The sequence below is a fragment of the Eurypyga helias genome, unplaced genomic scaffold, assembly GCF_000690775.1.
Source record: "Eurypyga helias isolate BGI_N326 unplaced genomic scaffold, ASM69077v1 scaffold17247, whole genome shotgun sequence".
In the NCBI taxonomy this organism is placed as follows: Eukaryota; Metazoa; Chordata; class Aves; order Eurypygiformes; family Eurypygidae; genus Eurypyga; species Eurypyga helias.
In genome coordinates this window covers 1-11,542 of record NW_010262479.1, presented here as the reverse complement: position 1 = coordinate 11,542, position 11,542 = coordinate 1, and the positions used below count along the sequence as shown (strand labels likewise).

The following is an 11,542-nucleotide window of genomic DNA, read 5'->3' as shown; positions in this document are numbered from 1 at the left end:
GGCCGGGCCGGGCCGTGCTGGTGTGGGGACGAGCTGAGCGGGCGGTGTCCTTGGGCTCAGTCACAGCCCCGAGGCCGCAGGACAGAGCGGTCCCTGAGTCTGTAGCAAAGGGGTGTCCCTGGGCTCGGTCATAGCCCTGAGGCCATAGGACAGAGCGGTCCCTGGGTCTGCGGCAGCGATGGAAGTAGCTGCCCTTGGCCTTCCCTCGTGTGCTTGGTTTGGGTAAGGTTTGCAGGGAGCTTTGATGTCTCTTGTGGAGATTTTGCCCCTGCGCGTTCTTCTTCCACCACACAATTCAGCTGTTGGTTCCTGTTCCTCTCGTTCTAGTCCGCGACCATCCCGCTCTTCATGAGTAACAAAGATGTTGCCGCCGAAGCGGTGAGTGCTGCTTCTCGGTCGAGTCCGTTGCAGCGGTTTGTCTGGAGCTGAGGGAGGACTGACTCTCCTTCCCTGCCCACAGGTAACGGGCAGCGGCAAAACCTTGGCGTTTGTAATTCCCATCCTGGAAATTCTTCTCAGGCGGGAAGAAAAATTGAAGAAAATGCAGGTAAGATTAAGCTGCTTGGTTCTGCCTGGGTTCTTACAATGTGCTAGTAAGGTTTGACGACTTCAGGAAAAGCGCTGATAAAGAAAATCGCGTTTTCTTCTTCTTTTCTTGCGCAGAAGCGATGGTGTGCTCGGCTCTGGTACAGCTGTAACAACAGACTGTACAACCTGAAAATAAACATTGGGGTGCCCTCTTCGCGCTCGGTTACGGCGTCTTGTTTGACATAATCAGAACGGGTTCCTGAGCTGTTGGAAAAGGGTCTTAAATACCGCACACGATGGCGTGCTGCGAGCGGGGCTCTTTGCGTGCTTGTTAGAATGCGCTTCAGCGTATGATTTGCCTTGTTACTGGCTGTTCAGTATCGCTAGCAGATAGTTGCTCTTTGAGAATTTTGCCCACATCTTTCTGCTAGGCTCTCATTTTCCATAAATTCCTTTTGTTTTTTATGTGCAGGTTGGAGCTATAATTATCACACCCACGAGAGAGTTAGCGGTTCAAATTGATGAGGTGCTAGCACACTTCACAAAACACGTCCCCAGGTTTAGGTGAGTGAACTTTCAGCTTGCCGTGACCGTAGTTCCTTTTCTTTCGGATTTCTGCCATGACTGTAGTTCCTTCTCCTTTGTATTTCTGCCGTGACCGTAGTGTCTTTTCCTTTGGATTTCTGCCGTGACCGTAGTGCCTTTTCCTTTGGATTTCTGCCGTGACCGTAGTTCCTTTTCCTTTGGATTTCTGTTGTGACTGTAGTGCCTTTTCCTTTGGATTTCTGCCATGACTGTAGTTCCTTCTCCTTTGGATTCCTGTCATTGGTAAACTAGCAAAACTCAAAGTTGACATAAGTCTTTCTGGTTTGTGGTTTTAGTCAGATTCTCTTAATCGGTGGCAGGAATCCCATGGAAGATGTTGAGAAGTTTAAAGAACACGGGTGAGTTGGTTGTCGATGGTTTCTCTCAATGTCTCGCAGCTGGGGTTTTCTCCTTGTCCTTGGGGTTTCCCATGAGGGCTTTGGGCTTGCTGGTGCTTAAATTTGATGGTGCTGCATGAGTGCGTGTGTGCTGAGGAAGCTGTGGGTTCTCCTTGAGGGAGATACGCCGCGGTGAGGCAATAGGGAAGGATCGTGTGTGAAAGCAGTACCGTTTGCATGCGGTTTGGGAGAAGGACAGTGCGCAACGTGGGGTGCAGAGAACTGTCCTCACTGAGGGTTTCACCTGCGTTGTGACCACTGTACTAGCAGCAGGTCTGCTGAGACTGAGACCCTGCTGATGAATGATTTTCTGGTGCTGATGAAGTTAGGAGGCAATCGTACTCGCCACTGGCTTTTGCATGGAGGTGCTGGATGTTTCTGCTGGCTGCTAGCTGTGTTCCGTAGCTGCTGTGGCACTGTTGGAAGTGACGGGCTGAAGTCGTTCTGTTGGCAAACGCAGCCAACTGGAGCGCAGGCTTGTGCTGGGGCGGTTTGTCAGCGGCTCCCCCGAGTCCTTACGCCACAGTTACAGCGTTGCTCTGCGTCTTGTTCACAGGGGGAACATCGTGGTAGCTACGCCAGGCCGTTTGGAGGATCTGTTCCGAAGGAAAGCAGATGGGCTGGATCTGGCAAGTTGTGTGAAGTCTCTTGATGTGTTGGTGTTAGACGAAGCAGACAGACTTCTCGACATGGGCTTTGAAGCAAGGTATTTCAAGCAAATTCTCGTCACGCTGGTGAAGTTTGAAGTGAGTTCATATGCGACTGGTGTGAATGAGCGCGTGTCCTGTTTTGTTCTACCTCTCCTTGCAGGCTCTATAAAGCAACAGGGGAAGAGAATCGGGAAAAGTGGATCCTTGCTGAATAGAGTTTACACTTTCTCCTTTTATAATGTCAGCACATGGTGTATTAACGCTTAATTGAGTATGACACGCTGGAATGGCTTAAAACGCTTCAACAAATAAGCTTTGATGTCCCTTTTCTGTTAAAGTTAGAAAATCAGCTCTGTAGAAGGTGCTGTATACTCGGCGCTGTAAAAGCTGCCATGTTTATAGACTCTTGCTTCCTGTGATTAAGCTGCTTTCTGAGGAAGTCTGGGGACAGTGACGTTTCACGTGTGCTTACTTGCAGTTTGAACGCCATTCTGGACTTTTTGCCCAAGCAGAGACGGACAGGGCTGTTCTCAGCCACTCAGACTCAGGAGGTGGAGAACCTGGTGAGAGCAGGTCTCTGGAACCCTGTGCGCATCTCGGTGAAAGAGAAGGGAGTGGCAGCAAGCAACACACAGAAAACTCCAACGCGCCTGGAGAACTACTACATGGTGCGCACCTCTGCGCTTTGTGATGGTTTCTTGTTACCCCTCCTTTCTTCCTGTGTCTGTCAGTGAGTTTTTAAGCCTTGGCTAGTTAGGGTCACATTAATGAGAGGAACTAGAGGTCTCAAAGACAGGAAGCTCTTGCAGGTTCTCCAGAGGTCACTAACCAAGCTGAGGAGAAAGATCTGAATTGGCTACCCTGCTGTTCCCTGCTCTGTGAGTTTGGTTTGGCTGGCCCCGAGTAGTTGTAATCCCAAACTAGCTGCTGTGGCTCCTTGACCCACCTCTAGTGAGGGAAGAGACTTTGGCAGTTTCAGAGCCGTGGCTGAGGGATATTGAGATCCTGCTTCAGGGGAGCTGTTGTGGCTGGGGATGGGGAGACTGGGAGCTTCAGCATTTGGTTTTACTTAAAACGAGGTATATAAAAGAGCACTGTTCCACCTGGTGAGCTGTGGCACAAATGGTGGGTAACAAATTATGGCCCTGGACATTTATCGCTGCGTAGGGAAGGGAGGGAACTGGCAGATCACCCTGTAGCAAGTCCGTTTTCTTACTATTTGGGTTTTTTTTGTTTTGCATTGTCTAGATCTGCAAAGCAGATGAAAAATTTAATCAGTTGGTGCATTTCCTTCGTCAGCACAAACAGGAAAAACATCTGGTCTTTTTCAGGTAATGCTGTTTGTGTTTCATTGTGAAAACAGTGGGGTGGTGTATTAATTGAGTTCCAAAACTCTGCCCTGGGTTAACAGGGACACAACTATTTTAAGTGATTAACAGATGTCTTTTAGAGGTGCCTAAGAAGAGATTGATCGTTGCTTCGGGTCAGGATTGTGTGCAACTTGATTAGGCAAAAGATAAAGCAAGGCATTAGAGGTGATTATATGGTTGTTACAAAAACAATGCACGTATCTGAAGTGAAAATAGGCAACAGTGCTTGTTTTATCAAAGGTCTCCACCGAAGCTTAACTGCCTAAACCAGAGTGAAACCGCAGCGTGCTCCCTTGCTTTTATGTGTCTCGTTATCACAACAGCACGTGTGCCTGCGTGGAATACTATGGGAAGGCTTTGGAATCCTTACTTAAACAAGTGGAAATAATGAGCATTCATGGGAAAATGAAACACAGGCGTAACAAGATTTTTACGGCGTTTCGGCAGCTGCCGGGGTAAGGACGGACGAGGAGGCTAAGCCAGCCCAAAGCAGAAACAGTCGGTGGGGGGGGGTGTTGTCTGGCAGTATTATTTTGCCGCTTCCTGCGGACGAGCGGTGGTGGGCTGAGGAGAGGGGTGGCACGCGCTGAGGGTGAACTCCCAAGCACACTGCTGTATTGGGTGAGAGAAAGGAACGTGTTAAACACAAGCTGTGCTTGGGCCCTCAAGGTATGGTCACAAACTAAGCGACACTCTGACCGGAGCGTGTCTGGCCTAGTTGGGATAGTCCACATGGCAGCATGGGAGATGCGGGGACACGGATTTAGGATATCTGCAGCTCGGGACTGTTCAAAATAGCATGCTAAAACTGTCAGTGCCTGAGGTCTTTTATTAACACACTGGTAGTATTCTGTTCCACGGTGGTGGGTGCAGGGGTGCTTGAGAAACAGAACTCTCAGTAGGGATGGATTCTTGTTTTCTCAGTGGTATGTTGGCTGTGTCATAAATCACGTTCCTTTCCACAGCGTTCTGTAGGATTTTAGTTGGTGAAAGCTGCAACTGCCTTACAGTATTTCACCTCTTTTCAAAAAACTCAAGTGTTTTAAAACACTTCGTTCCTTGTTCTCCGCTGGAGCTGCAGAACACGCAGCCGGGGGAAAACTGGCTCATCCCAAATGCCACATTACTGAAAATACGCTTTTTCTTCTTCCTAGTGGCATCTTGGTCTGCACTGATGTGATGGCTCGGGGCATAGACATCCCAGAAGTACACTGGGTTCTGCAGTATGACCCGCCTAGCAGTGCCAGGTACAGCTTCGCACCTTCAGAACCTGGGCTCGTGGTCACGCTCCTGAACTGTTCGGGCATAAATTGGGAACGTGCAACTGTGGAAAACACGTTTACTTGCTGCCTGGAAGTTAGTCTGAGTGAACACGGGAGCTTGAAACCGCAGCTTTTGTTGTAACTGCTGTGAGTTGAAGTGACTGTGCTGGATGTGTGTGAGTCGAATGGGTGTTTGCTGCTTGTGTGTGTGTGAGGAGCCACATTGGTGTAAAGCTGAGCGTGAGAGTGTCCAAGAACGAGCAAGAGGTGAGACGCTGGGGTGGATGAGCACAGAGATGAGAGTGGGGAGGGAGCTCTCTAGGGAATGGAATGGTCAAAGTTGACATGAAGGCACTTTTCCGTGTAATTTAACTCCTGTTGTCATAATTCTCCCTACAATTTGCTTAAACTTCACCCCCAAAACTGACAGCCCTTGCTTTAGCCCAGTCCTGATGACTGAGCGGGACTGCTACACATCTCTTGTGCTGCATTTGACTGGTTCCTGTAGGTCTAGTTCAGAAGTACATAATGCTGTACATTTTCTATTCCACGAGATTTGCCCTTTTTCTGTCTGTCTGATACTTTACAATCAGACTGAACATTGGAGAGGGTGGGGAGCACGGGGACAGGGTGCCCAGAGAAGCTGTGGATGCCCCATCCCTGGAAGTGTCCAAGGCCAGGCTGGATGAGGCTTGGAGCAACCTGGTCTAGTGGAAGGTGTCCCTGCCCATGGCAGGGGGGGGGGCTGGGGGGGCTTTAAGGTACCTTCCCACCCAAACCAGTCTGGGATCTCCTGGTGAGCTAGCTCTGGTGGTGTTGTTTCAGTGCCTTCGTGCACCGGTGTGGTCGGACAGCACGGATCGGCAACGTAGGCAGCGCGCTTGTCTTTTTGCTTCCCATGGAAGAGTCTTATGTTAACTTTCTCGCCATCAACCAGAAGGTTAGTGTGCTTCTGTTCTACCCCAAATAGGAAAGGGCAAGGGGACGGGCTTCCCGATAGGAGTTGGAAATCCCCATGTGTAGAACCTAAGGTCTGGTGATTTCCTGTGCCTGGTCCTGCATTTGTGGGATTAACGAGTAACTCCCTAGAGGCCTGCTCCTGAGGACGCAGCTTGGCAAGGCGTGAAATGAAGATGCTGCCTCTTGCGAGCTGCAGCGCGCACGCTTCTGGGCTAGGCCAGCCGTGTGTGGGGCTGAACAGGGAACTGGTGTCTTGAAGTGACCAAGGGGAAGGGGGAGAGGGGGCTCCAAGGTCACTCAGGGTTATCTGGGCATGAAAGGTGCGTGTGCACAGCGCATTTCAAATCACTCGGCTGAGCTTTCTCTTTGGTTTTGTGCTTCCTTTCTGGTCCTCAGTGTCCCATGCAGGAAATGAAGCCCCAGAGAAGCGTGTTGGATCTCCTCCCAAAACTGAAGTCTCTGGCCCTAGCTGACAGGGCAATGTTTGAGAAGGGGATGAAAGCATTTGTGTCCTACGTCCAGGCTTATGCCAAACACGAATGTCATCTCATCTTCCGAATGAAAGGTAATTCCCAGCAGGAGCTGGTGTCTCTTCCTGTTCTTTTCAGAAAACAGTATTTGGTTTGGCTGAAAACAGCGTTATTGTCCACAAGCTTCAGCCGCTGACCCCGACCTCAGTTACCTTCTACAGCGTCAGGCCCTGACAGAAGTTTGGTCAAGCAGCACATTTCTGATGGTTCTTGAGAGAAAACATTTCAGTAGCAAGTGACCAAAACCGACACAAACATCAGTAGAAGTGACAGTATTGTTACCAAGTCTAGAATGCAAACAGTAGCGTAAGATGGGGTTTTTGTGACTTGCTAAGTGAAATTATCGTTTTATCCAGCAAGAAACCGACGTTATAATCTTTATTTTAACAGATCTGGATTTTGCTAGCCTTGCCCGAGGTTTTGCTTTGTTAAAAATGCCAAAGATGCCCGAACTCCGAGGAAAATGTTTCCCGGACTTTACTCCCGTCTCTGTTAATACGGACTCCATTTCATTTAAGGATAAAAACAGAGAAAAACAGAGACAAAAGCAGTTAGAACAACAACGAAAAGAAAGAGAGGAAAATGGTGGGAAAAAGAAATTCATAAAGAACAAATCCTGGTCAAAGCAGAAAGCCAAGAGGGAGAAGAAGAAGAAAGTAACAGCTAAAAGGAAGCGCGAGGAGGTGAGCTGTGCCCAGCCTATCAACTGGGTATCATTTCCTGCTTGGAAACTCCTGGCAAAATCCAAGCTGTAAACTTCCCGTGCGCTCAGGTGTGTAGAGTGAAAGCTGCCTGGGGTTGTGTTTGACTTGTTCTTTTTCAACTGTCACCAGGGCTCCGATATTGAAGATGAGGATATGGAAGAGCTGCTGAATGACACGAGACTCTTGAAAAGGTTAAAAAAGGGGAAAATCAGTGAAGAAGAGTTTGAGAAGAGACTGACAGGCAGCCAGAGTGGACTCAAAGCAGAAACTGTGGCTGACTTGGAGTCTGAAGGTTGACAGTTATTCTAACCGCCCTTTTACATTAAATTACTGTTTCAATAAAACTGTATTTCGTAACAAAGTAATGGTGCAGAGAACAGACCAATTTACCTTCGTTCCGGCGAGACTGGCACCTACAGACCTACAGAGCTGCAGTTCAGAACGCAGCTGGACGTGCCGCTCTTGCACAGCACAGCGGGAGCTGCAGGTTGCCGGCAGGAGCCTGGGGCGTGTTTTCAGGTTCGTAAGGCCACGTCTCGGACCGAGTGTGAATACACCACCAGCTACTGTATTTTACAGTATCAAAATACTCCACCCATCTTTAAAACAATTTATTTTAGGTCTTTAGAACACGTAGTAACTTTTGGATTTACTCTTTTAACAGTGGTCCATCCGCATGTAATGTTTTGCTTTAAGAACTCAAGGTGGCCGATAATTAGGTTAATCCTTCTAATGTCGCCTCCTTACCACGTCCGTGCAGCTCGTCGCCTCTTCCGGGTTCCCAGAACTGCGGCAGCCATGGAAGACGACGACACATCCTGTACACGAGTCCTCCCTTACAAATAGAGTTTGATAAGTTCGTCACTGACAGCTGACGGAGTTAACACACCCAGGTCGGTGAACAGCAGTGTAATCAGCGACGGCGACGTGTAGTCGATCCAGGGATGCTCCTCTGTTAGGTTCTGACTTGTTTTCAGAGTGTCTGCTTTGTACTAGAGAGAAACAGAGGCCGTTAGTTCCTACGCGCCTGCAAGTCACAACCCCCCCGGCGAGAGCAGTGCCGTAGCGTGGTGCAGGCGGTCGTACAGCTGCAGGAAGTCAGTCGCCTTGAAATGTCACGTGGGCTGGTGCCCCCCTGGGCTCAGCTGGTCTGTCTGCTGTACCAAGTACAACGTGTAGTGCTGAAGTGTACTGAGTTAACTGTTTCTCACCCTCAGCTGCTCCTGTGCCCTAAAGGAACTGCTTTAGGACCTAAACGTTAGCGTTGCAACAAATGACGGTGGTCTGACACGTGACCAACACGGAGCAGCTCCGTACTGCGCAAAGTGAGTGACAGCAGAGAGATCCAGACAACCAGACACGCTTCTGTGAGTTTTTCATAGACACCTAAGTGCATCTTGGCTGGCTAAGAAGTAAGTTGAGTTTCTCTCACCTTAAACTTATCCGGGACGTCCTGCTGATTCAGAGGGAAAAGTCTTACGAACTTGAAACTTTCTGCTACCACATAGAACGGCTTATTCTGAGCCTTGGCACACACGGCGATTTGATTCGTGCCGATCTGCGGAGACAGATGGGAAACAACAGGCTGACCGGATGCTCCTGGGCCGCGCTACTGCCCAGTTTCCAACAACAAACAGACGCTTACTGGATAACACCCAGACAGCAGAGATTCTTCAGACAGCCGTGCGTTCTCCAAAGAATCCAGACTCGAAAGGTCTGGCATTGAGAGAATTGTGTGCTCAGCTCCCTGCCTCTTACCTTGTTAATAATGCCTCCGCTTTCAACCACGCCTTCGGCACCAACGAGCACCAGGTCCACCTTCTCCATGATGTACCTGTTCGAAGGGGGGAAAAATCCAAGTCTCGCTGGGTGATAGGAGAAATGACTGCCTGAACAAAGAGGAATTGGTAATTCAAACAGTCACTTTTCTGAACGAGTTCCGTCTACCCATCTCACTCCGTGTGCTGTTACACAGCCTTGGATCATAGAATCATAGAATGGTTTGGGTTGGAAGGGACCTTAAAGATCATCTAGTTCCAACCCCCCTGCCATGGGCAGGGACACCTTGCACTAGACCAGGTTGCTCAAAGCCACTTTCAGCCGCACCTGGAAGACACCCGGGGATGGGGCATCCACAACATCTCTGGGCAACCTGTTCCAGTGCCTCACTACCCTCTCTGTGAAGAATTTCTTCCTGACATCTAATCTAAACCTCCCTGATTTCAATTTATACCCATTACCCCTGCGTCCCTGGCAGGAGTATTAAGTAAGTGTATCTTCTCCAGCCACGCCAACCCTGGCAATTGTGGAAAGGCTGGAAGAAGCTGAAGTCAGACTAGGAATGATACTCAGTTACGGGATGGGGGCGCCTGTAGGAAGAGACTGACTACCCAGTGAAGTGTAACTGCACCGTGATAACCCTGGCCAGATGCATCGGATGCTCCTCATCCCATCGCCCTTTCTTTACATCCCTCTGCCGTGTTTCGTTAACAGACACCACAGATGGACAGAAAACCACCAACCGAGAAACTGGGACGGGCCTAGCGCGTTCACCCGAACCTGCAGACTTGTCGAGCCGCTAGCTTCCCTTGTGAGAGGTGCCTCGGTGCAGGCTGGTGGGTATTCCCTCAGAGGCACTTTCTCAGGGATTTTGCGCTTGAGCAAGGCTTGAAATTCAGATTTACTAGAGCTCTTTCTTTTATCGTGTTTTGGGCTTACACTAAGCAGTGGTAATTTAGCAAACAGCTTAGGAAACCCCCAACTCATAACATGGGTGCCAGTTAAAAACAACTGGCCTTTTTTGCGCAGTGCCACGGGGTCTTTTCATTTAGTTATTTATTTTTTACGCAAATCCCCAAGTTCTACGTCTAGCCAGTTAAAAACAACTGGCCTTTTTTACGCAGCGCCTCATTTCTGGGGTCTTTCCATTTGGTTATTTATTTTTTACACAAATCCCCAAGTTCTACGCCTAAGTCTGACTCCATAACCTCAAACCAACTGGCCTTTTTTGCGCAGTGCCACGGGGTCTTTTCATTTAGTTATTTATTTTTTACGCAAATCCCCAAGTTCTACGTCTAGGTCTGACTCCATTTTTCAACCTCAAACACCCGATACCTGCTTTGCAGCCGGCGTGTTCTGATGGCGCACGTATCGGCATAACCTGTTCAGCTCGTTTGAGGACTGACAGGTAACAACCTCCGGAGGGTGAACAAGCTCCTAGACAGCGACGCAGAACGCTGTCAAAGTGATGAACGACTTCAAGGTTTAATGATCGGACTCACCCAACAGCAGCATCCAGAATCACAGTCACGGGAATGTTCAGCTTCCTCAAGGCTTTTGCCATTTTTTGCCTATTAAAAAAAAAAAAAATGTTTGAAGCTTAAAAGTCGTTGTTGTTGTTTAAGATGATGTCAGAGCAATGCTGTCCCAGAGACAAGCCCACAACTGGCCGTGTCCCCTCACTTGTACTTCCGGTGTGCGCTGTTCCCTCTGACAGCCAGTCACTGGGGTGACAGGCTGAGGCGAGCTGTGACTTACCCTGCTAACTAAGGCAAAGCACAAATTAACGAGTACTTGCCCTGCTTCATCTGGCTGCGACTCAGTAACGTAAACACTGAATCGCTTCTTTGACTCAACCGCTGCTTCTAACACTCGGAGGACCACCCTTGAGTAGGCATGTGTCAGTATTCGCTGTAAAAAAAACAACAGATGTTACTTTTTGCTGAGCTTTGGGAAACCTTTGCTTTGTTAATGGTGCCGTGGCTTTGCCTTCACACAATATCCATCAGTGCTGGACAGTAACGCGTTGCTTGTGTTCTGCCAATTACAGGAGAGCAAACCGCTCCGTGAGCTGGGCTTGATGTGGCCGAGGGGTGATGATCTCGTGCTTCACGTGGGAAACTAGAGCTGTGCCTCCTCAGCACCTCTCGGACCACATGGGAACTGAGGTCAGGGGAGGAGATGAGCCTTAGCAAACGAAAACCTATGTGGTGGCCTTACGCCTACGTACTCGCAGAGGCTGCCGTCAGCCGGTGCTGCTGTGAATGTTAATAAACCTCACGCCCTCCCCCTTCTGTTTTTCCACAACTGCAAGCAGCCGAGCAACAGCGGAAGAGTGACCCTGCCTCAGCCTACTTACAGCACCATCTCTGATGAAGGGATGACACAGCTTGGCGATTTTGTTCCTCGACAGAGAGACTTTCCTGAGGAAGATCTCCCCACGCTCAATCATGATTTCTTTGCACTTTGAGTAGTCCTGGAAAACATGGCCATGCCTGCTGTGAGGCCGGAGGGTGCCCGCAGCAGGCACCGGGGCTGAGCGGGGCGCAGCCGCCCTTACCGAGTACTCCAGGGAGGTGAGGCTGATGAAGCGCAGGAAGAGCTCCCCGCCGGAGGACACGGCCACGGAGGAGTCCACCCGGGACAGGGTGTCGATGGCGGCCAGCAGGCTGCTCCTCAGGCCCTGGATGGTCTCCCCTGGGCAGACGCGGAGGTGCGCCGTCAGGGCGGGGCTGGGCCTCGCCGTGGGGCCGCCCGGGGTAGAGGGGGGACCCCG

General features: G+C 49.9%; 2 protein-coding genes across 2 annotated transcripts; one reads left to right on the top strand and one right to left on the bottom strand.

Annotated features, from left to right (window-relative positions):
• The first annotated feature begins 331 nt into the window (after positions 1 to 331).
• On the top strand, positions 332 to 7,339 carry DDX55 (DEAD (Asp-Glu-Ala-Asp) box polypeptide 55). The gene is made up of 13 exons (XM_010155745.1): positions 332 to 378; positions 461 to 547; positions 1,001 to 1,092; positions 1,410 to 1,472; positions 2,068 to 2,217; positions 2,640 to 2,829; positions 3,410 to 3,492; positions 3,855 to 3,986; positions 4,686 to 4,778; positions 5,619 to 5,733; positions 6,150 to 6,318; positions 6,674 to 6,966; positions 7,117 to 7,339. The coding sequence occupies exons 1-13, from the start codon at positions 349 to 351 to the stop codon at positions 7,282 to 7,284; spliced, it is 1,665 nt and encodes a 554-aa protein (XP_010154047.1). The 5' UTR covers positions 332 to 348; the 3' UTR covers positions 7,285 to 7,339.
• A 353-nt stretch (positions 7,340 to 7,692) lies between these two features.
• On the bottom strand, positions 7,693 to 11,530 carry EIF2B1 (eukaryotic translation initiation factor 2B, subunit 1 alpha, 26kDa; the record flags this gene model as incomplete). The annotated part of the gene is made up of 7 exons (XM_010155746.1): positions 7,693 to 7,979; positions 8,420 to 8,545; positions 8,746 to 8,821; positions 10,269 to 10,337; positions 10,565 to 10,677; positions 11,126 to 11,242; positions 11,327 to 11,530. Coding segments are annotated over 7 exons (861 nt in total), but the record flags the coding sequence as incomplete, so codon positions are not given.
• Positions 11,531 to 11,542: the final 12 nt, after the last annotated feature.

What these genes read in the sequence shown, in the direction of transcription:
- DDX55 (XM_010155745.1), top strand. Translation starts at nt 349, where the DNA reads ATGAGTAACAAAGATGTTGCCGCCGAAGCG. An exon ending in GAGAAGTTTAAAGAACACGG is followed by an intron (nt 1,473 to 2,067) that starts GTGAGTTGGTTG and finishes TCTTGTTCACAG; the next exon opens with GGGGAACATCGTGGTAGCTA. An exon ending in GACATGGGCTTTGAAGCAAG is followed by an intron (nt 2,218 to 2,639) that starts GTATTTCAAGCA and finishes GCTTACTTGCAG; the next exon opens with TTTGAACGCCATTCTGGACT.